This window comes from Neomonachus schauinslandi, chromosome X (assembly GCF_002201575.2).
Source record: "Neomonachus schauinslandi chromosome X, ASM220157v2, whole genome shotgun sequence".
NCBI lineage: Eukaryota > Metazoa > Chordata > Mammalia > Carnivora > Phocidae > Neomonachus > Neomonachus schauinslandi.
In genome coordinates, this window is record NC_058419.1 from 86391852 (window position 1) to 86415626 (window position 23775).

The window sequence follows — 23775 nt, forward strand, 5'->3', positions numbered from 1 at the left end:
AGTAGATTGAGATCGGACTTCAATGCAAGCATATTGTAAGAAAAAATGAGGATAGCCCCTCTGAATAATAAAGTTGCATATAATTAAGTAATATCAGCAAAATAGGGTACAAAGCAGAATATTACTAATATTCCAGTAGAAGCTAAAGGAAATTCAGGGGGTGCCTGGGTGGCTCAGTTGGTTGAGCATCGGACTCTTGGTTTCCGCGTGGGTTGTGATCTCGGTGTCATGGGATGGAGTCCCGTATCGGGCTCTGCATTCAGTGCAGAGTCTGCTTGTCCCTCTCCCTCTGCTCTTCCCCCCCCCCCCCCCCGACACCCCTGGCTCACTCGCTTGTACGCTCTCTCTCTCTCAAATAAATAAAATCTTTAAAAAAAAAAAACTCCGAAAATGAAAGAAGTTAGGAAAGAACTGTATACATCAGGACTGGAAAATTTAGAAATGAGAGGAGTAAACGATAGGCATTGTGGAAAGAGCTGACAGAAAGGAACAGATGAGGAATCCAGGCAGTAAACAAGATGTTAAAAAAAAAAAAAAAGCATTTCAAAAACTAAATTTAAAAATGGACAAAACCGGGCGCCTGGGTGGCTCAGATGGTTAACGTCTGCCTTCAGCTCAGGTCATGATCTCAGGGTCCTGGGATCGAGTCCCGCATCGGGCTCCCTGCTCCTTGGGAGCCTGCTTCTCCCTCTGCCTTTCTCTCCCGCCCTGTCTCTCAAAAAAAAAAAAAAAAAAAAAAAAAAAAAAAAAAAAATGGACAAAACCAAGCAGTAGTGTCAAGGAGTATACATTAGGTGATCAAGCTGTAAGGAAATGCAGGAAAAACGATTACTATAAAATGAGGCTGGTGGTTACGTTTGGGTGAAGGAAGGGCCTTGAAAGTAGGATGCAACATAGAGGGGGTCTTCCAGGGGGGCTGGCAAAATTCCGTTGCCTGAACTGGGTGATGGCTACAAGAGGGGTTGGCTTGTAATAACTCACAAAGGTAAATATTTGTTTGGTTTTGTTTTCTAATTGTGTCCGTTAGTAATGCCTTTGGTTGCCAATAGCAGAGCAACCTGGCAAACATGAGTTTAAACAAATAGTTTTCTGTCTTAGCTAATGGCCCTCAGCTGGTACCACGGCTCCCTCTACAATCGGGTGTCCAGGCACTCCGTCTTTCCAGGGCACTGCCCTTGTGTTTCAGATACACATTTGCTGCCTGGTGGAGGCAAGATGACTGGGATACATCCAGCCTCCCCAGTCTCCTCCAGGCAGGAAGAGGTGACACGCAGTGCAGGGGAACTTGGGGAGGCGAGTTTTTAGTTGTTCAGGTCCTTATGGTAGAAACGAACAAAGCAGAAGGCAGCTGGACGTGAATGTGGAGAGGAGCCTGCCTGCATGCATATATTTAGAACAGTGGTTCTTCACTGGGGGGTGATTTTGCCCCTCAGGAGACATTTGGCAATGTCTGGAGACAAAATGCTTTCAGGGAGACCATAAGGTCCAAACTAATTTAATGATTTAATAACGATACTGATACATTGCTTGTCTTTTTTAAAAAAATATTTATTTTTGAGAGACAGAGAAAGCGAGCGAGAGAGCGAGTAGGGAAAGGGGCAGAGGGAGAGAACATCCAAGTGGACTCCTGCTGAGCGCAGAGCCCGATGTGGGGCTCAAGCTCACAACCCATGAGATCAGGACTTAAGCCAGAATCAAGAGTCACACGCTCAACTGACTGAGCCATCCAGGCGCCCCCATTATTTGTCTTGTTTACTTTCATTTTTTCACGAATGTGCAGTGGAGTAGAGTTTTCCAGAGGCTGCATAACATGTGATATTGACTATCTGTTGGTCGAATGCAGAAAGAGATAAGAGAACCATCTGTCTCCCATTAATCGAGATAGTAAAGAGATGTGAAAAACTGTAAAACAAATGGCTCTCTTCTCACTTTTTTTTGTTTTGGAAAATATAATTATTTTTCATTAAAAATATGTAAAGGGGCACCTGGGTGGCTCAGTCGGTTAAACATATGCCTTCGGCTCAGGTCATGATCTCGGGGTTCTGGGATCGAACCCCGCATCGGGCTCCCTGCTCAGCGGGGGGTGTGCTTCTCCCTCTGTCCCTCCCCCCACTCATGCTCACTTGCACACGCTCTTTCTCTCAAATAAATAAATAAAATCTTTTTAAAAATAAGTACATTCACATATGACGGGGTTTATTCCTAATTTTAAATGCATAAATATTTAATTTTTTGTTTTATTTAATACAGTAAATATCAATGGCTATTGCCCACAAAAACTACAGCTCTTTAGGGGCCTCAGTGGCTTTTAAGAGTATAAAGGAGTCCTGAGACCAAAAGTTTGAGAGCTGCTCATCTGGAGAACAGCCGATTTTTCAATATCTAAGAAATGTGAAGATGAAGAGACATGGAATTATGTCTGGTCTGTCCTAAAAGAAGACTTTCATCATTTCACGGACTTTTGTTAAAGCCTTCTCGGTGCCCTGACCCTATGCTGGGTCCTGGGAACACAGGGGTCAGTGGGAAAACGGTTTCTGCCTTCAGAGAGATTTCAGTCTGCCAGTGGGGCCAAATCACATTCAGTGTGATTATTTTTGAAGGTTCTGTAACAGAGGTCTTTCCCCAGTGTGATGGCATAGCAGTGGAGAGCGCAGGGTTGCCCTGTGGTGTTCTTAGAAATGAGCCTCCTAGGGGCGCCTGGGTGGCTCAGTTGGTTAAGCGACTGCCTTCGGCTCAGGTCATGATCCTGGAGTCCCGGGATCGAGTCCCGCGTCGGGCTCCCTGCTCGGCAGGGAGTCTGCTTCTCCCTCTGACCCTCCCCCTCTCATGCTCTCTCATTCTCACTGTCAAATAAATAAATAAAATCTTTAAAAAAAAAAAAAGAAAGAAATGAGCCTCCTATCAGACCTCACTCGGATCGGGAAGATTTGTCACTTTCATTTCGTTTCATTTGTCTCCCAAACCACCCTGTCCCGCCAGAGGTAGGAATCGCCTCTATACATTTGTCACCAGTGGCTTAAGCTGAAACTAATTGATATGCTTCCTGCCCATTTTTAGTGACTGTACTGGCAATATTTAACGAATTGCACGCAGACGTGGATCTTTACGCACTTCTGTTTGGGGAAAGCGTCCTGAATGATGCTGTTGCCATTGTCCTGTCCTCGTAAGTAACAACGGTATTTCTGCCCCGGGGAAGAGAGCCTCTGGCTTCTGGCATGCTCTGGGCTCAATTCAGAGGCTTCTCTCAAAAGTGTTAAAGATTGAACTGGGTGTTTTTCTAAATGAGGTTCATCAGTTCTGTTGATAAAGTTATGTTGCTTTGTCCACTTGGCGGCCATCTGAATGCTGATGGCAGCAGGTTAAAGGCCTACGGCACGGGGAGTGCTAGGCAGAGTGTAGATGCCTCCGTTTGCCGATCTTTTTAGGTACCACGGTATAACAACAGCGTGCTCTGTTTTAGCTCTCTCTTCTTTTTAAACCCCAGGTCTATTGTTGCCTACCAGCCAGCGGGCCTGAACACTCATGCCTTTGATGCTGCTGCCTTTTTTAAATCAGTGGGCATTTTTCTAGGTATATTTAGTGGCTCTTTCACCATGGGAGCTGTGACGGGCGTTGTGACTGCTCTAATATCCTTTTTGTGGTTTCTGCTCCCGCCTGGGTAGGATTGTGTGCTAGTACACTTGCAAGAACGAGGTCTCGGTTCTTCTTCTCAGAAATGATTTTTTTTTTTTTTTCCAGAAATGAATCTTAAATCGATGTTTCCACTGGGGTCGGGGGTGGGGGGGGACTCCTGAAATGTGTCCCTTTGGTGAAACATGACAGTCGAGTACGTAGCTAACTAAGAGTCTGAGAAAATGTTTGGGAGTGTGACTCTAGCATGTGCCTTTGCATTCTCTCCCTCCGGCGAACCAGCTGGGGGAGGACATTGGTTTTGGAAGCGGGGGAAAGAGCCAGGAGGAGGCTGGGGAGCAGGGGCCGCCACACGGGAGGCTAGGAGGGGGCAGGCTGGGAAGTACTTGAGCCTCAAGCCTGCCCTCGGCTGTTGTGGGCCACGCGGGCTAACGTGGCCGTAACTACCTGGGGCCATCAGTGGCAATTACCACGAGGTGGCCTTCCTTAAGTGAAGGATTGTATCCCACTTAGTTAAAAATCCAACCAACCGACATTAAAGCAAAGTGTGGGACGGGCAGGCCACCCCTCGACAGGTGTGCCGACTCCTTCGTCAAATGCTCTTTCGATGGCATTTAGGTCCCTGCCATCTAGTATGACATCACGGAAGCCACAGATGCCAGCCACGTCATCCCAGCCTGCAATCAGTATACAAATTATCATGGAGATTTTATACCCGCAATTTCTATAATAAATCTTTGCAGCGTGGCACGTATTTTGCTCTTCCAGCATCTCTCAATTCGGACTAGCCCCATTTCGAGTGCTCAGTAGCCACACGTGGCTAGCGACTACCATATTGGACAGCATGGACCCAGCTGCTTTCTCCACAGAGGCCCCTGTGATGCTCTGGGGGCTTGCACTGCTCAGTGAAAGCACGCGTGAGATGGTTCCATGCTGGCCCACTGTGGAAGGGCAGTGTTACGAGGGGACTCTCTGGTCCCCGAAAGTGGCACCAGCCCCTGGAGTTGTGCATTTTATTTCTTCATTTCTCATGCATTCATGAGGCGCCTGCTGTTGGACTCAGGTCATAGCAGCCCACAGAGGTCAGAGTCTCACGGGCCTAGGCTCCCTCCCCGGGCCTGCCTGAGGCACCCCCTGCACTGCAAGAACTAACCTGCCAGTCACCCCTCAGGCCAAGACCGAGCCCCTCAGAGCCATGGGCATTGCAGGGAGCACAGAAAACCTATTTCCGGTTGCTTTAGAAAGCTCCATCTTTTTTTTAAAAGACAGCTTTATTGAGGTAAAATTGACATACTGTACAATTCACTCATTTGAAGTGTATAATTAAATGGCTTTGGGTATGTCACATTATTATATTTTTTAAGTGTACAAATCAGTGGCATTAAGTACATCCACATTGTGTAACTGTCCCCACTGTTTCCAGATCTTTCTCATCATCCCAAACAGAAACAATATCACCCTTTCTCCTCTCTCCCAGCCCTTGGAAACCTTGTTTCTACTCGAAAACTTCGTTTCTGTTACTTTAAAAACCGAGCAGCAGCTTTGGGGCCCCCAAAAGAAGAGTTGAAAGGAAGGGATCACCCTTAGGGAAGAGGGGGGATCCTGGGCTCACCCTGTGTGGTTCTTGGTAGCCCCGATAACTTGTTCCCGGAGCCAAGTTCCTTGACAGGGGCCCACGTGACCAAGTTTACCAAGCTGCACTGCTTCCCTCTATTGGAGACGGCACTCTTCTTCTTGATGTCCTGGAGCACCTTCCTTTTGGCAGAAGCCTGTGGGTTCACAGGTGGGTTTTCACTACCCTTGGGCTACCCTTTCCCTCCCTGCAGCCCGGGGCTGTGCGAGCTGGATACACCACTCACAGAGGAATAATTATAATAATAATTTGTTTCCCAGAGCTACACGTTTTTAAAGGATGAAATTTATTGTTTCAAGCTCAGTTGTCTCTGAGTACTCATTCCAACTGTAAGCAGATGTTTACCTGCAAAGGTTACTGAATTTATTAACCTCTTAATTGTATCATCCCCTAGATTACTGCTTCTCTCACAAACAGTAACAAACAACAGACAAAATCTGTATCCTTGTAAGGGTAACTTTGTATCATCAACTCAGATGAATGTGAACACGGTTTGTCCTTGTTTTGGCTCTGGTCTATTTAATCATTGTTTTTCAATACTATGTTTTTATGATGCCAATTTCATGTATTATTAGTGTGAGTAAACTTGCGGTTTTAGTTCTTCACATTCTCTCATCAAAAAAAAAAAAAAAAATCACTGAATTTTTCCACTAGAAAACTCAAGTACAATTGCTATACATAATCCAGGTAGTTGGGAAGCCCTTTTATCGTCTTTTCAAAATACTGCAACATATCTTTATATGCAGCATTATAAAATACCCCACTTCTTTAAAACTTGGCAAGTACCTGTAAATGTATAGGCACAGTCCAGGTGCGTCAGTTGTCTTGCACAACAAAATGGTTACCATTAATCAGAAACCAAGGTAACCAAGGCTTGGATAAATGGCACAGTACTCTGGATCCGTTTTGTCTGAAGCCCTAGACCATGCAAAAATAGAAAGCATTTGCTTGCAATTAAATTCATTGCTTCTAAGAACAGAGAACAGAGAGGAATATGACAAAAGGATATGATGGGCCCTCATGGCCTCTTTTTTTTAAAGATTCATTTATTTATTTAAGAGAGAGAGTGGGGGGGTAGGGGCATAGGGGGAGAGAGAGAGAGAGAGAGACTCTCAAGCAGACTCCCCGCTGAGCGTGGGGCCCAACGCAGGGCTCAATCCCACGACCCCAAGATCATGACCTGAGCCGAAATCAAGAGCCGGACGCTCAACCGACTGAGCCACCCAGGTGCCCCACAGCCTCTTTGAAAGAGTGAATGCTAAATGCCAAAATCAGCGGGAGTTTAGAGGAGAGGAGAGAATGCCCTTAAAACTGGAGCAAGAGGGGAAGTCGGGGCCTTGGCTTTGAAGGAAGGCATTCAGAAGAAGGAAAGGTTGATATGAGTGGTGGGGGTGAGGGAGCTTTCAGCAATAGGAAACTTTCCAAACTATTCAGGAAGTTGTACATGTTGGGCTTGCCTACCTTGTTTTTGTTTCAGGGGGGATTTTTTTCCAGCTTCTTTTTTTTTTTTTTTTTCCTCCATTGATTTTTTTTTCTTTCTTTTTTTAAAAATCTCTCACCAGGCGTTGTGGCTGTCCTTTTCTGCGGGATCACACAGGCTCATTACACCTACAACAATCTGTCGGTGGAATCAAGAAGTCGAACGAAGCAGGTGAGAGCGAGCTCTGGGTCCTCACGAGTTACCTGTGAATACAAGGGAGGAGACCCACAGGGTTTACGGCTTCCTTTCCCCATCCTGTGCAGCTCTTTGAGGTGTTACACTTCCTGGCAGAGAACTTCATCTTCTCCTACATGGGCCTGGCACTGTTTACCTTCCAGAAGCACGTTTTCAGCCCCGTGTTCATCATTGGAGCTTTTGTATCCTTTTCTGGTTCTACCGTTTTCTCTGTGGACAGGTGACCACTGCTGGGGAAGCTAGAATAAGAAGAATTTCTGTTTTGGGTGGGTGACTGAGCCAGGGCTAGTTTGTGGTGGTGTTTTCATGATGAGAACAAGAAGGTTTACGGGGTTCGTAAAGCTAAATGTATTTGATTTAAGGATTAGCCTTGATCTAAGGTTGTCCTCTCGGTGTGTTCTGTGTAAGATGATTTTTCTGTTACACTGGTGCTTGGCAGGTGGTAGCTTGTTTTCTGGAGCACCCTTCTTTTTATTTATTTTTTAAGATTTTATTTATTTATTTTAGAGAGAAGAGCACGCAGTGGGAGGAGCGGGGGGGGGGGTGGTAGGGACAAGCGGACTCTGCACTGAGTGCAGAGCCTGACGTGGACCCAATCCCGGCACCCCGAGACCATGACCTGAGTTGAAATTAAGAGTCAGACGCTCAACTGACTGAGCCACCCAGGTGCCCCATAAAAGCACCCTTCTTATTAGGAGATCTACAAGTTGGCAACTGTGTCTATGAATTCCAATCCAGGAGGTTCCCAGTTTGGAAGACCTGAAGGTTCTGTTACTCTTGTTCTCGACTGCACACTGGGGCAGGCAGCCCTTCCTCATGCTGCCCAGAGAAGCCTGTAGGCAGTGAGCACGCTTTCACAGGAGCGTCCGTGCCGTGATAGATCACAGTGGAAAAGACTCCTTTTTTTTTTTTTTTCCAAAAAAAAAAAAAAGAAAAGAAAAAGGAGAGGAAGAAAAGACAAAATGGAAAAATACTTGGTTCCCTGACTTAGTTCCATTGTGAGTGCAGTTTTTGGAAGAGAGACACAGTTTTAGGGATTGGCTTCTCTCAAGAAATGAGGCACATGAATGCCCAGCAGTGGATGGAGAGCTCAGAGTTTTGCTCGCTTGGCCTCATATCCTATTGTTTTCATCGAAGTGAACTTCTCTGGGGCTTGGAACAGTAGCAGTCCAGCTCAGCCTGGATTTCAAAATACTGAGCCGGCGTCCCTTATTGCTGGGCATTTACTCTTGCCTTTTCTCAGGCCTCATGGGTAACCTAAAAAAAAAAAAAAAGTTTTTCTCTTCTGGGCTTTTCATTTATAGTGCAGGACTAGGAGACACTCAGCAAGCAGCTCGATAGTGACCGTGGCCTGTTGCCTTGTGGAGGCCTTCCGGTTAGAGTGTTCTCCGCTTCACCTGGGGCTCTTTTTGTTGGATTTGCACACTCGCCAGATGAACAGCTAAAAATCTGGGGGATCAGCGTTCTCGTTCTCGATTCAGAAAGCCCTTGCATGTCCTGTGGATTTGTACTCCTAGCACAGCATCCCGGGAGCCCTTGTTTACAGAGGAGGGCCTTGCTGGGAGGGCCAGCCGGGCCCCCTGGGAATCCCGAAGGCCGCCTACCCACTTGACGACCTTTGCATGGCTGCTGGATAGAATGTGCTTCCTAAGCAACTACCTGTTTCCTTCTGTTCAAAACAAAACAACACAACACAGAGCCGGGGGCGGAAGCCAGCTAAAAGCAGAAAAACAGTCAGTCCTGTACCCCCGGGGCAGGCAGAAGACAGTCCCGCCTCGCTTGTGTCTGAGACGGCTGCAGCTCGGGCCACGGGCGCGGCAGAACCGGAAGCTCCCGGTCCCTGCGGCTCCCCCGGCCATCTCCTTCTGTGACCAGGGCCGCAGGCCGCTCTCCGCTGGGCTCTCGTCCGGACTCCGCAAGTGACATTTCCCTGAATTCAGCGCCTTCCGCGCGCCCCCGTTTCCATGCCTCACTCCTCCAGAAGGCATTTGAGCCTCTTAGGTAGAAAAGTCTCCCCCTCCCATTGAGTCTTGTGACGGATAGGAATGCTGCTTCAGTGCGCCCCCCGAAGCTTCTCACTTGTAGCGGCTTCCTGGTCACGTCGGGCCCCTCCTTGTTGGCTTCCGGCTGAAGCTCATGAGCTCGTACCCAGGAAACTTGCTCTTCACCGTTTGACCCCGAGGTTAGGCCTGCCTTCTTCTTGTGACTTTCCTTCTCACGGGACCCGAGCCACTATTTGCTCCTCTCAGCGCACCCCCCAGCCCCTGCCACGGTGCCTGAGCTTATTTCTGGACTCATTTTTAGAGAGATGGCAGACTTGGTCCACACCAGCGTAATTAAATCAAGAAGTTATAACAGGGGCGCCTGGGTGGCTCAGTCGCTGAAGCGTCTGCCTTCGGCTCAGGTCATGGTCCCAGGGTCCTGGGATCGAGCCCCACATAGGGCTCCATGCTCAGCAGAGAGCCTGCTTCTCCCTCTGCCTGCTGCTCCCCCTGCTTGCTTTCCTGCTCTCGCTGTTTCTCTCTCTGTCAAATAAATAAATAAAATCTTTAAAAAAAAAGTTACAGCAGCACGTGTTTAACAGGTTAGAAATTACCTCTGGTGGGAGCCAGGAGGTTGGGAAAGTTGTCTAGTTGAATCCCCACTTGTTGCTGAGATGCATTTCAAGGGAGCCTGGACAGCCTGGCTGCCTTATGCAACCCTCCTGATCTTTGTGCAGGTTATGTCCTGGTCGTGAGGTGTCAGAGCATCCCTAAAATTCTCTGCTCCACCAGAGGCCGTGGGAAGGTGCCATTCTGGAAACCTGTTGGTTCCTTAACCTCCGCCCGATGGTCAGGTTGCCATCTTCCTGGGCAGAGCTGCACACATCTACCCGCTCTCCTTCTTCCTCAACTTGGGCAGAAGGCATAAGATTGGCTGGAACTTTCAACACATGATGATGTTTTCAGGTAAAAAAAACAACAACAAAAAAGCATACATGTAAAGAAAATGAGCTTTATTCAGCAGGAATGTTAGCATGATTAAAATATCATCAATAAGTTTCATAAAGGGACAGAAGTTCAAATTCCTGGTTCTTTTGTATCCCCTGCAATGCTGAGTAGACTGATGTACATGTTAGAGTTAATATTGATTTTGCAGACTAAACTACCAAATGTGAACATTCTCCCTTAAAATATCCACATCTTCATTTTTATCTTTACCACCTGTGGGACCTGGAGATATTTAAGTATTTAAAGTGCTTGATGATTTTCTGATAGATGTTCATAACCCTTAATCTTCCAGAAGGGCTCCAGACCTAAAATTAGGAGGGTAATAGGCCTTTAATGAGAAAGAACAAAGGCCAGGTCACTCAGTACCTCCCAGCTGCGGTATCCACTCTTGTAAAATAATAAAATTGAGCTAATTGAGTTGAGGTTCCTCCTAGCTCCAACTTTCTCTGAAGCATTAAAAAAAAAAAAAACAACAGAAAAACCACTTGCATAAACAAGATGAGCCCCAAACCGGAAGTTAACGCTGTGATAGTTCTGCTTGATTCATGCTGTCTCCCAGATGCCCCCCTCTCCACCATAAAGCTGAGAAGTCTGCAGAAGCCACTGAGGGGACAAAGGACAGTAAAATATGCGGAGGTAAAGGAAGGAGAGAGCAGTTGGCATGAGCTGACGGTGCAGTAAGCGTCAAGCATTATAGACGAGACCCAAGTCAGAGGGTCTTTGCAGAGCAGAGGGAGGAGATGGTGGGGCAGAAGGCCGCAGTGATCCTTAAAGGTACCGCTGTCCTCTTGGGGGGGGGGGGGGGGGCAGGGCTGCACAAGAGGCAGAGTGAGTAGCAGCCCTTGACTGTGACGTCGTAGTTCTCGGGGGGCCTCAGAGCCTTCCTGAACACTCAGCAACAGTCACTGCTTGGCGAAGCGGTTGCTCTGCGTAGTACTTGCTTACAACTGCACTGAAATAGGCAAGCTTTCCCTCTGGCAGATGTTCATGGAGCATCCTCTTTTTATAAGCCACAGTTCTGGGTTCTGGAGGAGACAGAGACTGCCTCCTTGCAGGGCTCCCAGTCCACTGTGGGGGAGGCAGGTGTGCAAAGAGCTAGCTTCCTCTGGAGAGAGGGTGACACATTGCACATAAAAGGTGTGGAATCAGGGTGGAGAAGAGGAGGGCCTGGGGCCATCTTTACCAGGGGGGCAGCCTTCCACCTGGGCTTGCCAGACGTGGGTCTCACGAGGCAGCAGGTTGGACAAGCAGGAGAGCATTGCCAGGGGTGGCTTTTGCCAGGAAGGGCAGCAGCGTGGCTTCGCGGTAAGACACAGGGGCTAATGCAGAAGGAGGGTGAGGTTGGACGGGAAAATTGCATCTAGGCTGCTGTGAGCCTTCAGGCGGCATCAGAACCACCTGTTGGGCTGGTTAGAGCCCCTCGCCGGGCCCCACCGCCAGAGTGATTCTGCAGGTACGGGCTGGGTGCCAAGAATCGGCATTTCTCACATATTCTCAGCTGCTGCTGCTGGTGGTGGTTTGAGAACCACTGTTGGAGTCTGGACCACAGAGAAGCCCCAGGGCTGTGCCAGAGCGTTTGGGCTTGCCTCAAGAGCAGCTAGACCGCTTTAGAGGTTTCTGAGGAGGTCACACCAAGATCCTCCTTCCATATCAAGAAAGTGTTGCTGGAAAAGAGCAAGACCAGGTGGAGATAACTCAGTCACCTGGATAAACTTAAAGTATGTTCATTATTTCCTGTTCTAAAAGACCGAGAAGTACACAGAGCTGTTTAAAGATATCTCCTGTAAAAATTATTTCCTGCCGGGAGCAACCTCACCATCGAAAGGAACTCAGTTCTTCAGAGTGATGAAAAATCCAAGGCTTCTCTATCATATCGCTCACAGCGTTTACCTAATAAAATAAAGACAAATGGAGCACACAGTGTCTCTCTCCGACCCCCAAGTTTTCTTCTTTGAGACAGCATCCCTTTAGAGGCTTAAATATTGATCGTTGACAAAGCTGGCTGTTGGGTGGTCTAGATGTGCATAAGTGTCTCCCTGGCACCGAGTAATAGAAAACGTTAACTTCGTATTTTCATGTCACTTTTTGGAATCATTCTGTAGTGAATTGTGAAGTTCTCAGATTAGTGAATTTGCAAAATTATCAGGGAAAGGTAGGAAACTATACAAACAGATATAGTGGGTATAACTTTTCATTCTCTCATACAATGTACACAGTCACTGTAGTCTGCCCCCTCCACCCCCCATCCCCCTCATCGCCCCCACCCCCGGTGAACAGGAACTCACACCAGGTATCTATTTTAAGGACCATGGATTCAGTCTTTACTATAAAACAAATGACGAGCTTGCTTTGAAGAAGGAACAAAAGAGCTTAGAAAGGCAAACATTAAAATGTGGGTGCTTAATCTTTTTTTTTAAACAAACAACATTTTATTGAATATAACATAAGTAAAATCTAATACAAGATGAAAATATGAGAACTCACATAAAAGAAGAACAAATATTTGTGAATATATATTAAAAATATTCACAATTGTTTCAATTCCTTTGTGAGTGAGTGTTGCACAATGTAGATCAAAACATATGCTCTTAAAAAAAACATACGCTCTTAAAATTAAAGGTAGTAAGAATATACTTAACTACATTAATTTCTATTTCGCAGGGTTTTTTTTCTTTTTTTTTAGTACAGTTGACACACAATGTTACCTTAGTTTCAGATGCACAACATAGTGATTCGACTTCTCTATAGGTTGTGCTGTACTCACTGTATTTGGTACTTAATACCCATTAATGTGGGTGAAGGGTCAGCGAACTGTACAGTCCCTGGGCCCTGTTGTCATATACTTCACGGCTAACAATGGCTTTTACGGATGGGCATCTACAGTCTGTGTGATGTTAGGGGACACTAACTTTGAAATCCAATTAAGTGAAATCTCCTCCTCCGGAAAGAATCCCATTGTTTTCATTAATTAATCCCACCTATATTACAACACATTGTACTCGGTTATTAATTACTCTACTCTTGGTTTTTGTCGATAAGATTTTGTGGAAATTTGTTTTTTATCTGTCAGTACCTGCACAGTATCCTTGATTTTTCCCCCTTGCCCCATAAAGCCTAAGATATTTAATATCTGACCCTTTACAGAAAAAGTTGCCAACCCCTGATACAGATCAGGTTATACTGTTACTTCTCTGTGTGGCTTTGCTGAGGAATTGCTGAACTGTTTTGTGGCTCATGGCACAGAAACCACAAATATGCACTTGCCATATTCATACCTAGCCTGTTACTTCAGTTTATAATGACTGTATAGTGCTTGGATCACAGACCTAGAGAGCTTATGTTGTTATTTCTTATTTACATTTCTTTTTACTTCGTGTTACTAGCTGGAGAACTATTGGCTATTGTCCTAGAACGTGCCATACAAGGTGGTGCAGTGTTTTTCTCATTGCGTTTGGGGTATTTTGCAAATGAAAACTTCCGACAGGAGAAAACCGTATTCCCGTAAGTTTCTCCTTTCTGAATACGACAGCGTGACTCCCGCAGCACACGCGGATCCAGTTTATTAGCCCCGAGTGGCAGCAGTGGATCCGAGGACACATTATCATTTGGCCTTAGAACCAAATCTTCTTCTTCGGTCCCCACAGGCCTCAGGGGGGCCATGGCATTTGCGCTGGCCATCCGAGACACCGCATCCTATGCTCGCCAGATGATGTTCACAACCACGCTCCTCATCGTCTTCTTCACTGTCTGGATCATTGGTGGAGGCACGACCCCCATGCTGTCATGGCTTAACATAAGGTAGGTTTGAAACCACGGCCAGTTTTGCGACTAACACGGGGCGGGCGGGGGGGGTGGGGCGCGGAGACAGCTTAGTGAGTGGAAGGTTCTTACGGGGTTGGGTTTGGTTTGGGGGTGGGATTGAAAATAAAAAGCAATAAGTAACACTTCAGGATATTGACTTTTCCACAAGAAAAAAAAGGTGGGCATGAAAATTTCTGTCAGTGCGAAAACACAAGGCCTTAGAAACACCTGGACCTTGCTAGAACGGTGACACTAGGGCAGGAATTCCAAAGTCTTAAGGCTGCAGGCAAGAGAACGGATGGTAACTGCCGGCAGCGCCTGGCATTTCATGTTCCTTTGCAATCACAACTCCAGCCTTCGAAACAGGCTCATCCGCCAGAAGTGAAAAGAGACGATTAGAGTTTTGTTTCTGGGAGGAAACTGTTTGCTCTGTCTCTTCTTGCTCGAGCGTACAAAAGAGGTGACATTTCCTGCGTCACCCTCATTTGTTATAGCCTCATTGATGTCCCCTGCCTGTGGTTTTGCAGCTGGGTCAGCACGGAGAGCGCTGACCTAAATTTGATTTTTTTTTTTTTTTTTTGAGAGCGTTTGAATACCAGGGGGTGCTGGCAAGCTCCAGCACCTTAGGATAAGGAGGACACTAGAACAGAGGACAGGAGTCCCGGAGCCTAACTCTGGCTCTGGTTCAAGGCAAGCCCTTCCTGTCTTTGGGCCTCAGTTTCCCCTAATATTAAGTGAAAGCATGCCGTCAGATCTTCTGCAGGCCCCTTCAGCTCCCAGTGTGTGTGCTCTGCCTCATTGGAGGCGCCCCCACCACCTCCCTCAGTGCGGGGGTCCGCGGAGGATGAACGGTCCGCGGAGGATGAACGTGATCAGAATGTGACAGGGCTCCGGGCGTGCGTGGGTGTGAAGAAGAATTCTCCGAGAAGCCACAAGGTGGCACCGTGTTTTTTGTTTTTTGGTTGTTGTTTTTTTTTTTTCCTTTCTCTGCTGGCTTTCAGTTCACATTCCCTTCTCTGGAGTATAGAATGCCCCAGACTGACAGCTGCAGAGCATACCTAGCTTGGAGGAGAGAGAACCTACAAAGATCTCGTAGTCATCCTTAGAGTCGGTTTTGGGGGCGGGGGTTACTGAAATTTGGGAGAAAACTGGAATTGGAAAGAACAGTCTTCACCCCGCCCCGTCCCCCCCTTCCCAACCCCATCAGGGACTTTTGTCTTGATGACAGCAGGGATTCCTGGGCTTGTCCTCTGCCAGCCACACCATTTCCGGGCTAGCAAGTCTCAGCCTCACATCCTTGTGGGTCTGCAGAAGCTGCTATGTGGGGCTGATCAGTGGCAGTCACATGATAGCTAACACTTGTGTGATGCAGGCCTTGTACAAGATGCCACACCTATATTAAGACAATCTTCACAACATTTCTATGGAGGAGCTACTACTATTATCTTCATTGTAGAGTTGACAGAACCCGAGGCACAGAGCAATAACTTGCCCAGGTCACAGAGCTTTAGGTGGATGGGCAGGGATTTGGGGCCTGGCAGTCTTGCCACCCAGTCCACAGTCTGAACTACTGTGCTCTACCACCTTTGAGAAGGTTGACGGTGTTAGCGACTGCCTCTGTGTCGTGAAATTTGGGATGATCAGAACTTCAAGTTCCTGGTATGAATCTCAAGATTTGTGTTAAGGAAACGAATTCATCATGGGAATATGAACCTAGAGAAGAAAATGGACAGATTTTTGGCTCTAAACCTGACACATACAATGGTACCATCTTTGTTCTGTGTTAGAATAAGAGTAAAAAAAAGGCTTACCCTGAACACTGCTGAGGATCTTTAAGAATCTCGAGATCAGGGGCGCCTGGGTGGCTCCATCCATTAAGCATCTGCCTTTGGCTCAGGTCAGGATCCCAGGGTCAGCGGGGAGCCTGCTTCGCCCTCTCCCTCTGCCCCTCCCCCAACCCCCCTCCTCATGCTTGCTCTCTCACTCACTCTCAAATAAATAAATAAAATCTTAAAAACAAACGAATCTCAAGATTGACTTCTGAGATTACTTTCTGCTCCTATTTGGTCTCTCAGGAGGCACCCTAGATCCTCAGAGCCTGATTAAATCATGTTTGTTTTTCATGCTAGTTTATGAGCCCTCCCACACACTACACACATATATAGGACCAAATAATTTCCCACCGAGAGGGGAGAGTTGACTTGTGACTTTTTGCACTTCTGGTAACCCTTTTCAAAATTGGGCCAGGAAAACTGTCCTATCCAGAACTGAGAGTGTGGGTAGCTTTCCCTGAGGCACACGGCTGTATATACAAATATAACAACTGTACTGTTGTGGAAATATTGATGTAACGTGTAGATAACACCTAGACCATAGCAGCTAGCGCAGTGAAGGCTCAGGAAATGACGATGTGTGTGACTGGGTATAGGAGAAATCTAGTTTCTCCACATCCTTGCCAGCATTTGGTGTTGCCACTATTTTTCATTGTAGTTGTTCTAATAGGTGTGTGGGGATACCTCGCTGTGGCCTTACTTTGCATTTCTCTAATGACTAATGATGTCAAGCATCTCTTCGTGTGCATATTTGCCATTCATATATCTTCTCTGGTGAAACACCTGTTCAGACTTTTTGTCTATTTTCTAATCGGATCGTTTTGGTTTTTTAAATTGAGTTTTGAGAGTTCTGTATTTATTATAGATACTAGTCTTTTGTCAGAGATGTGGTTTGCAAATATTTTCTCCCAGGCTGCAGCTTGTCCTTTTTTTTTTTTTTTTTTTTTTTAAAGATTTTATTTATTTATCTGACAGAGAGAGAGAGAGAAAGCACAAGCAGGGGGAGCGGCAGGCAGAGGGAGAGGGAGAAGCAGGCTTCCTGCTGAGCAGGGAACCCAGTGTGGGGCTCAATCCCAGGACCCTGGGACCATGACCTGAGATGAAGGCAGTCGCTTAACCAACTGAGCTACCCAGGCGCCCTGTAGCTTGTCTTTTAATCCTTTTAGTAGAGTCTGTCATAGAGCAGAAGTTTCAGTTTCGAAGGAGTGCCATTTATCATTTTTTTCTTTTATGCATCCTGCCTTTGGTGTTATAGCTAAGGACTCTCCATCAAGCCCTAGGTCCTGAAGATTTTCTTCTGTGTTATCTTCTAAACGTTTTTTAGTTTTCTGCTTGACATTTAAGTCTGTGGTCCATTTTGGGTTAATTTTTATATAAGATGCAAGGCTTAGGTTGAGGTTTTATCTTATTCTATTTGCCTAAGACCATCCAGTTGTTCTGGCAATGTGTTAAAAAGACTAGTCTTGGGGTGCCTGGGTGGCTCAGTCGGTTAAGCGTCTGCCTTCGGCTCAGGTCATGATCCCGGCGTCCTGGGATCGAGCCCTGCATCAGGCTCCCTGCTCAGCGGGCAGCCTGCTTCTTCCTCTCCCTCTGCCGCTCCCCCTGCTTGTGCTCCATCTCTCTCTCAAATAAATAAATAAAATCTTAAAGAAAAAAAAAAAAGTCTTACTCCATTGAATTACTTTTGCTCCTTTGCCAAAAATCAGTTGGCTGTATACACATGGGTCTGTTTCTGTTCTGCTCCACTGATGAATGCGTTCAGCCCTCCACCAGTACCACACTGTCCTGATAACTGTAGTTACGTAATAAGCTTTAGCATCAGGTAGAACCAGCCCTCCCACGTTATTCTTTTTTCAAAATTTGTCATAGCTGTTCTGGTTCCTTTCCATATATATTTTAGAATAAGCTTGTCTAGCTCTAAAAAAAAAAAAAAAAAAAATCTCGCTGAAATTTTCACAGGAATTGTGTTAAACCTATGTATCAGTTTGGGGAGAATTGCCATCTTTATCATGTTGAGTCAGTTCATGAGCGTGGCATGTTTCTTCATTTATTTAGATTGTCTTTGAGTTCCTTCATCACTGTTGTATGGTTTTCAGCACACAGTGCCTGTACATGGTTTGTTAGATTTACATCAAAGTATTTCTCTTTTTTTGAGCAATTATAAATATTATTCTATCTTTAATTTCAGTCTCCATGTGTTCATTGCTAGGATACAGAAATACAATTGGTTTTCGTATTTTTTTTAGAGAGGGAGAAGGGGGAGGGGCAGAGGGAGGGCAAGAGAGAGAGAGAATCTTAAACAGGCTCCATGCCCAGTATGGAGCCTGATGCAGGGCTTGACCCCATGACCCTGAGATCATGACCTGAGCTGAACCCAAGAGTTGGATGCTTACCCAACTGACCCATCCAGGCGCCCTGGTTTTTGTATGTTGATCTTGTATCCTGTGACCATGCTCAACTCATTTATTAGTTCTAGGAGGGTTTTGTTTTGTAACTTCTTTGGGATTTTCTACATAGACCATCACATCATTTGCAAACAGAGGCAGTTTTATTTCTTCCTTTCCAGCCTTTTATTTCCTTTTCTTGACTTACTGCTCTGGCTAAGGCTTTCAGTGTGATGTTGAGTAACAGTAACATGAGCAGACATCCTTGCCTTGTTTCCAGTCTTAAGGGGAAAGCATTCAGTCTTTCACCAATGAGTGTAATATTACCTGTAGGGTTTTTGTAGATGTTCGTCGTCATCAAGTTGAGGGAATTTCTATCTATTGCTAGGTTTTTGAGAGTTTTTGTTTTTATCATAAACAGGTATTGAATTTTATCAAATCCTTTTTCTGTATCTATTGATATGATCACATTTTTCTTGTTTAGCCTGTTAATATGGTGGGTTACATTGATTAATTTTCTTTTCTTTTTTTTTTTTTTTTAGAGAGAGAGCGTGCATACATGAGCGGGGGTGGGAGGGGCGGAGAGAGAGAGAATCTCAAGCAGGCTCCACACCCAGCGTGGATCCCGATGCAAGACTCGATCTCAAGACCCTGAGATCATGACCTGAGCTGAAATCAGGAGTCAGACACTTTAACCGACTGAGCCACCCAGGCACCCCCCCCTTTTTTAAATTAATTTTCAAATATCGAACCAGCCTTACTTCCCTAAAACAAACCCCACTTTGTTATGGTGTATAAATTTTTTACATACTGCTGAATTATATTAGCTATTATTTTGTTAAAGATTTTTGTGGTCTGTGTTCATGAGGGATATTGGTTTACAGTTTTCTTTCTTTCTTTCTTTCTTTCTTTTTTTTTTTTTTTTTACACTGCCTTTGTCTATTTTTGGTATCAGAGTAATCTGGCCTCACAAAATGAGCTGGGATGTGTTCCCTACTCTTCTCTTTTCTGGAAGACATTGTATAGAATTGGTGTTAACTCATCTTAAAAGTTTAATGGCATTCTCCAGTAAAACCGTATGGTCCTGGAGACTTCTTTTTCAAGAGTTTTTAAATTGTAAAGGCAATTTCTTTAATAGTTATAGGGCTGTTAAGATTATCTGTTTCATGGGGCACCTGGGTGGCTCAGTCGATTAAGCATCCAGCTCATGATTTCAGCTCAGGTCATGGTCTCAGGGTCATGGGATCGAGCCCCTCATTGGGCTCCACACTCAGCGGGGAGTCTGCCTGAGATTTTCTCTCTCTCTCTCCAACCCCCCCCCAACTCGCATGCTCTCTTTCTCTCTCTCTCTCAAATAAATAAATAAATCTTTTAAAAAAAAGATGATCTGTTTCATATTGGGTGAATTGTGGTAGTTTGTGAAATTGGTCCATTTCATCTAAGTTGTCACATCTATGTTGTTTGTAGCATTACTTTATTATTCTTTTGATGTCTGTGAGATCTCTAGTGACGCTCCTTGTTTCATTCCTGATATTGGTAATTTGTATCTTCTCTCTTTTTTTCTTTCAGTCTTGCCAGAGGTTTGTCAATTTTATTGATCTTTTCAAAGAACTAGCTTTTTATTTCACTGATTTTCTATATTGTTTTTCTGTTTTCTATTTCATTGGTTTCTGCTCCTATCTTTATTCTTTCCTTCTTTCTGTCTAGCTCCACCCAGACAGCGTAATGAAGCAAATAGGTAACCAATACATATGGTGTTAGTGCGTTGCATTTTCCAGATATGTATAAATAGTGATTATGTAAGTATAGAAACTGACATTTATAGAGATTACATGAAAGAAATTCCCTTGGAAATAAAGTAATGAGATTCATTGGTTTTTCTGGCCTGTGGTTTCTGACGTTACTTCATGACCATGAATCATTTACGTGAACCAGTTTCTTATTCTAAATTTCTTCAGAAACCCCCTGAAGTTCAGTGTGGTGTTTTGACCTCTACACCCTAAGTAAAATCAATACCTACCTGATCCTTACTTCTCCAGGCTCCCGACAGAGGCCCTTATGAGATGTTAAGTAGCTGCTCAGAAGTCAGAAACCCAGGGTAGGATTCCAAGTTCCACCATAAATAATGAGGAGTTAGTTGTGATTTTTAACCATGGCTATGTTCTAGTCTGTGTATAAAATAAAAATGGATGTGACCTAAATCCAAAGCCAGGTCCTTGCTTTCCAGAAATCCAACGTATCTGTTTTAAATTGGTATGTTGTGACTGATATTTTAAAACATGATGGCAAGACGCTCCAATTGTTTTCTGTTAATGCACACACTACATATTTTTCTTAGTCCCTTGAGCAGGTGTTGTTATTCACAAAGGACGTAATTTTGGCAATTTAAAAAAATGACCACAGGATTATTTCAGCAGAGGAGCCTTGTATGGGTCCAGAGCACATTTGGGCAGCATGGTGGCCGTTCTCTTTGGCGCCCCCAGCTTCAGGTGACACACACATGAGGTGGTGGTGATGGTGGGGGCGGAATGGCACGTGCCCAGGCAGTCAGATGAACAGGCACCCTTCACACCCCACAGCGCAGTCATGCAAACACTCCAGGACAAGGAAGGACACTCTGCTCAGTATAATCCTGTTAGACTGAGAATTTACGACAAAGCTCTTTGCCAGATAACTTGAAGAAGAAAGGCAGGGAGCAGCCCTGAGCTCTTTATGTAATAGCATTTGTAACTGGATTTTTTTTTTTTTTTAAAGATTTTCTTATTTATTTGACAGAGAGAGACACAGCAAGAGAGGGAACACAAGCAGGGAGAGTGGGAGAGGGAGAAGCAGGCTTGCCGCGGAGCAGGGAGCCCGATGCGGGGCTCGATCCCAGGACCCTGGGATCATGACCTGAGCCGAAGGCAGACGCTTAACGACTGAGCTACCCAGGCGCCCCTGTAACTGGATATTTTAAAAGAGTTTAAGGACACCAGCCTGTAATCAAAGGGTGGATCCTGGGGCGCCTGGGTAGCTCAGTTGGTTGGGCGTCTGACTCTTGGTTTCGGCTTGGGTTGTGATTTCAAGATCGAGGGATCAAGCCCCTTGTCGGGCTCTGTGCTCAGCATGAAGTCTGCTTGGGTTTCTCTCTCCCTCTCCTTCTACCCCTCCCCCCTCCTTCCCCTCTCAAATAAATAAATAAATCTTTAAAAAAAGGTGGATACTGTGAGGTGAAGAACTGGGGCTCTGGGGTCTAAGAACCTCAGCCGCAGTCTTGGTTCCACCATTTTCTACCTTTGTGACCTTGGGCAACTTATTTAGCCTCTTCAACTCAGTTTCCTCACCAGTTTAGATGGGGATGATAGTGTAAGGATAAAATAAATGTGATGATAAATAAATGTGATAAAGAATTCTCTTTAAACGTACCACCTGAAAAAGAAAGAAGTGTCCCATCTGGCACATGGTAAGCATTTAGGATCTTTTAGCTGTTAATTATTATATCTAATATATATCATATATAATATAATATTATTATATTATCATTACTAATCATAGCATCAGTAGTGCTACTATTGCTATTATTATTATCAGTGAATCTTACATTAATGGAGTCCAGCTTTTCTGGAATGTGTTACAATTTTTCAATAGTATGGTAAAATATAGAGTCACATTCTGAGCATGTGACTTGTTGAAGTACCACCTTAAGAAGCATATCTCGTTCTCGCTTGCATATTCCAGGGGATATCAGTAGCATGAGAAGTTGGGCATTGTCTAGCACAGTGTTCTTCCACCTTGTTTTCACTGTTGTCCCCCCACAAGGAGCCCTTCAAAAATGTTCCCCCCCCATTACCTCTTCCAGTGAAATTTTAATACCACAGATCTGCTATATGCTTGTTTATGTAGTATCACGGTTTAGAGGGCTATAAACCATTGTAATACCTAAAACTTTTTGCCTCACAAGAACCAATCTTCACACCCATGGGGGCAATACCACCCCCAACTGAGAATACATGATCTAAGTGCATTGGTTCTCCGTTGAGGGCAGTTTGCCCCCCAGAGGCCATTTGGCAATGTCTGGAGATATTTGGGGTTGCCTCAACTGCGTAGGGCGTTGCCAGTGGTATCTTGTAGGTAGAGGCCAGGGCCCGAAGTGTCAGCAGTGCCAACATTGTGAAACCCTGCTCTTAGTTTGATGGCAAAGTTCAAATGCACCCTGAATACAACCCAGAAATTGTTAAGGCAGGTGAAAATGGTCCGTGTCAACTCTAAGGCGCAAGAGAAAGAGAATAGCAGAAGTTGGGTTCCTGACCTTCAGGAACCCTTAGACAACATGGTTTACTTGTGTCTGAAAAAGAAAAAAAAAAAAAGGCCATCTTTGTCTTCTTAAGTATTGTTGCTGTTTTCAACAGTATGGTGCTTTTTGCTCTTTCTGTCAAATATGTGTCAAAGTATGTGTAAACACTTCAGATACGTGTTTAGTAACAACTCTGTTTTCTATTTTTCGTATGGATGTATCTTGCTTTATGAAACAGGTGAATTCCTGAAAAAATTGTATAAATTCATTTTCCGTGAGCTGCATGCATTCCTGATTTCCTTACATGATATTTTGAGAGGCTTACCTTCATTCCCAATTGATCCTCACTTGGCCTCGCTCCTAACATGGTTGCTTTAAATTTAAATTTAGCAGCCTCTCTGCCTCTCTGGGTTTTAGAGAATGGGGACAGTTTAAGAGAGGGTATGGATCTCTCTTCAGAGGGAGCCCACCTCTCCCTTGATGGGCGTGGTCCAGGTCCTGTGCCCAGAGCTCCCGGCTCCCCTGTGCGCCCCGTCACACTCATGTTCCCTTCTTCTGCTGCCCAGAGTTGGCGTCGAGGAGCTGTCCGAAGAGGACCAGAACGAACACCGCTGGCAGTACATCAGGTGACACAAGGAAATCCTCAGAAACAAATTAACTGGGCCTGGCTTTTCTCCTCCTTCTAACCTGACATGTTTCTCTTTATGCCGTTTTGTCTCTTCCTTCCTTCCTGTGTGCGCCAACCCCCTGCCCCTTTCAGCCAAAGGGGCAAGAGGTCAGGTCAAGTCTAACCGCTTTTCCACCCTGTCTCTGGGTTGATTGCTGTGTCGGTGTTCCTCAGAGTCTGTTCTCTGTCCCCGCATATTGGACAGTGTGTGTCAACACCAAAGCCGGAGTTGGCAAGTGTCTCCCCTCTTAGACAACTGAGCTTAGAGTCCAGAGCAGTCCATTTTCAGAGCCGCAGATACTTTTTCCACAAAGTCTTGTTTATGATCTAGTAAACAAGGCTTTTCACTCATAAAGAGACTTAGGATTTGATATGTCTGCCATGACTGGGGTAGGGCTCATACCATCTTAATTAAGCACCAGTGCTCTTTGAGTAGTTTTTAAAGTATGTAATTGTGTCTTCGTACCTTATGGTGAATCAGAAGATACAAAAACACTTTTGTTTTTTTTTTTAAAAAAAAACAAAACCAGAAGATAAAGACTCTTGTAATGCAGTTGGGTTTTCAGTGTCCACCCAAGTTTATGATTTGATTAGCCTTAAGGGGGGCAGTGGGGGGCAGGAGAACAAAGACTTTAATGTTTCTTTTGTCCTTTCTGCGTCTTTATCAGCACGCATTCTTCCTGGCCTGATTCTCAGTGCCGGTAGATAAATCAGTGCAGAACAGGCTTGAGCTCTGTTCTTGCCACCGTCAAAGTACGTTACTGTCTGAGGGCAGTGGAGAGAACAGCGATGCTGCTCACCAGCCATGGGCGCTGCGATATCACCAGGCTCCAGATGTACCCTAATGATGTGTGTCTAAGTAATGGAAGCTCTTAAGGTCCCTGGGTTCA

The 23775-nt window shown here is 45.3% G+C and overlaps 1 protein-coding gene across 1 annotated transcript in view; it reads left to right on the forward strand.

Annotated features, from left to right (window-relative positions):
• SLC9A7 (solute carrier family 9 member A7) overlaps positions 1 to 23775 on the forward strand; it is a 131627-nt gene that overhangs the window by 82359 nt on the left and 25493 nt on the right. The window contains exons 8-15 of the mRNA XM_044911617.1: positions 3058 to 3163; positions 3485 to 3626; positions 5308 to 5413; positions 6826 to 6914; positions 7007 to 7120; positions 9775 to 9886; positions 13573 to 13726; positions 22785 to 22844. Of these exons, the coding sequence (XP_044767552.1) occupies positions 3058 to 3163; positions 3485 to 3626; positions 5308 to 5413; positions 6826 to 6914; positions 7007 to 7120; positions 9775 to 9886; positions 13573 to 13726; positions 22785 to 22844 (883 nt within the window). The remainder of the gene's footprint in view (positions 1 to 3057; positions 3164 to 3484; positions 3627 to 5307; positions 5414 to 6825; positions 6915 to 7006; positions 7121 to 9774; positions 9887 to 13572; positions 13727 to 22784; positions 22845 to 23775) is intronic.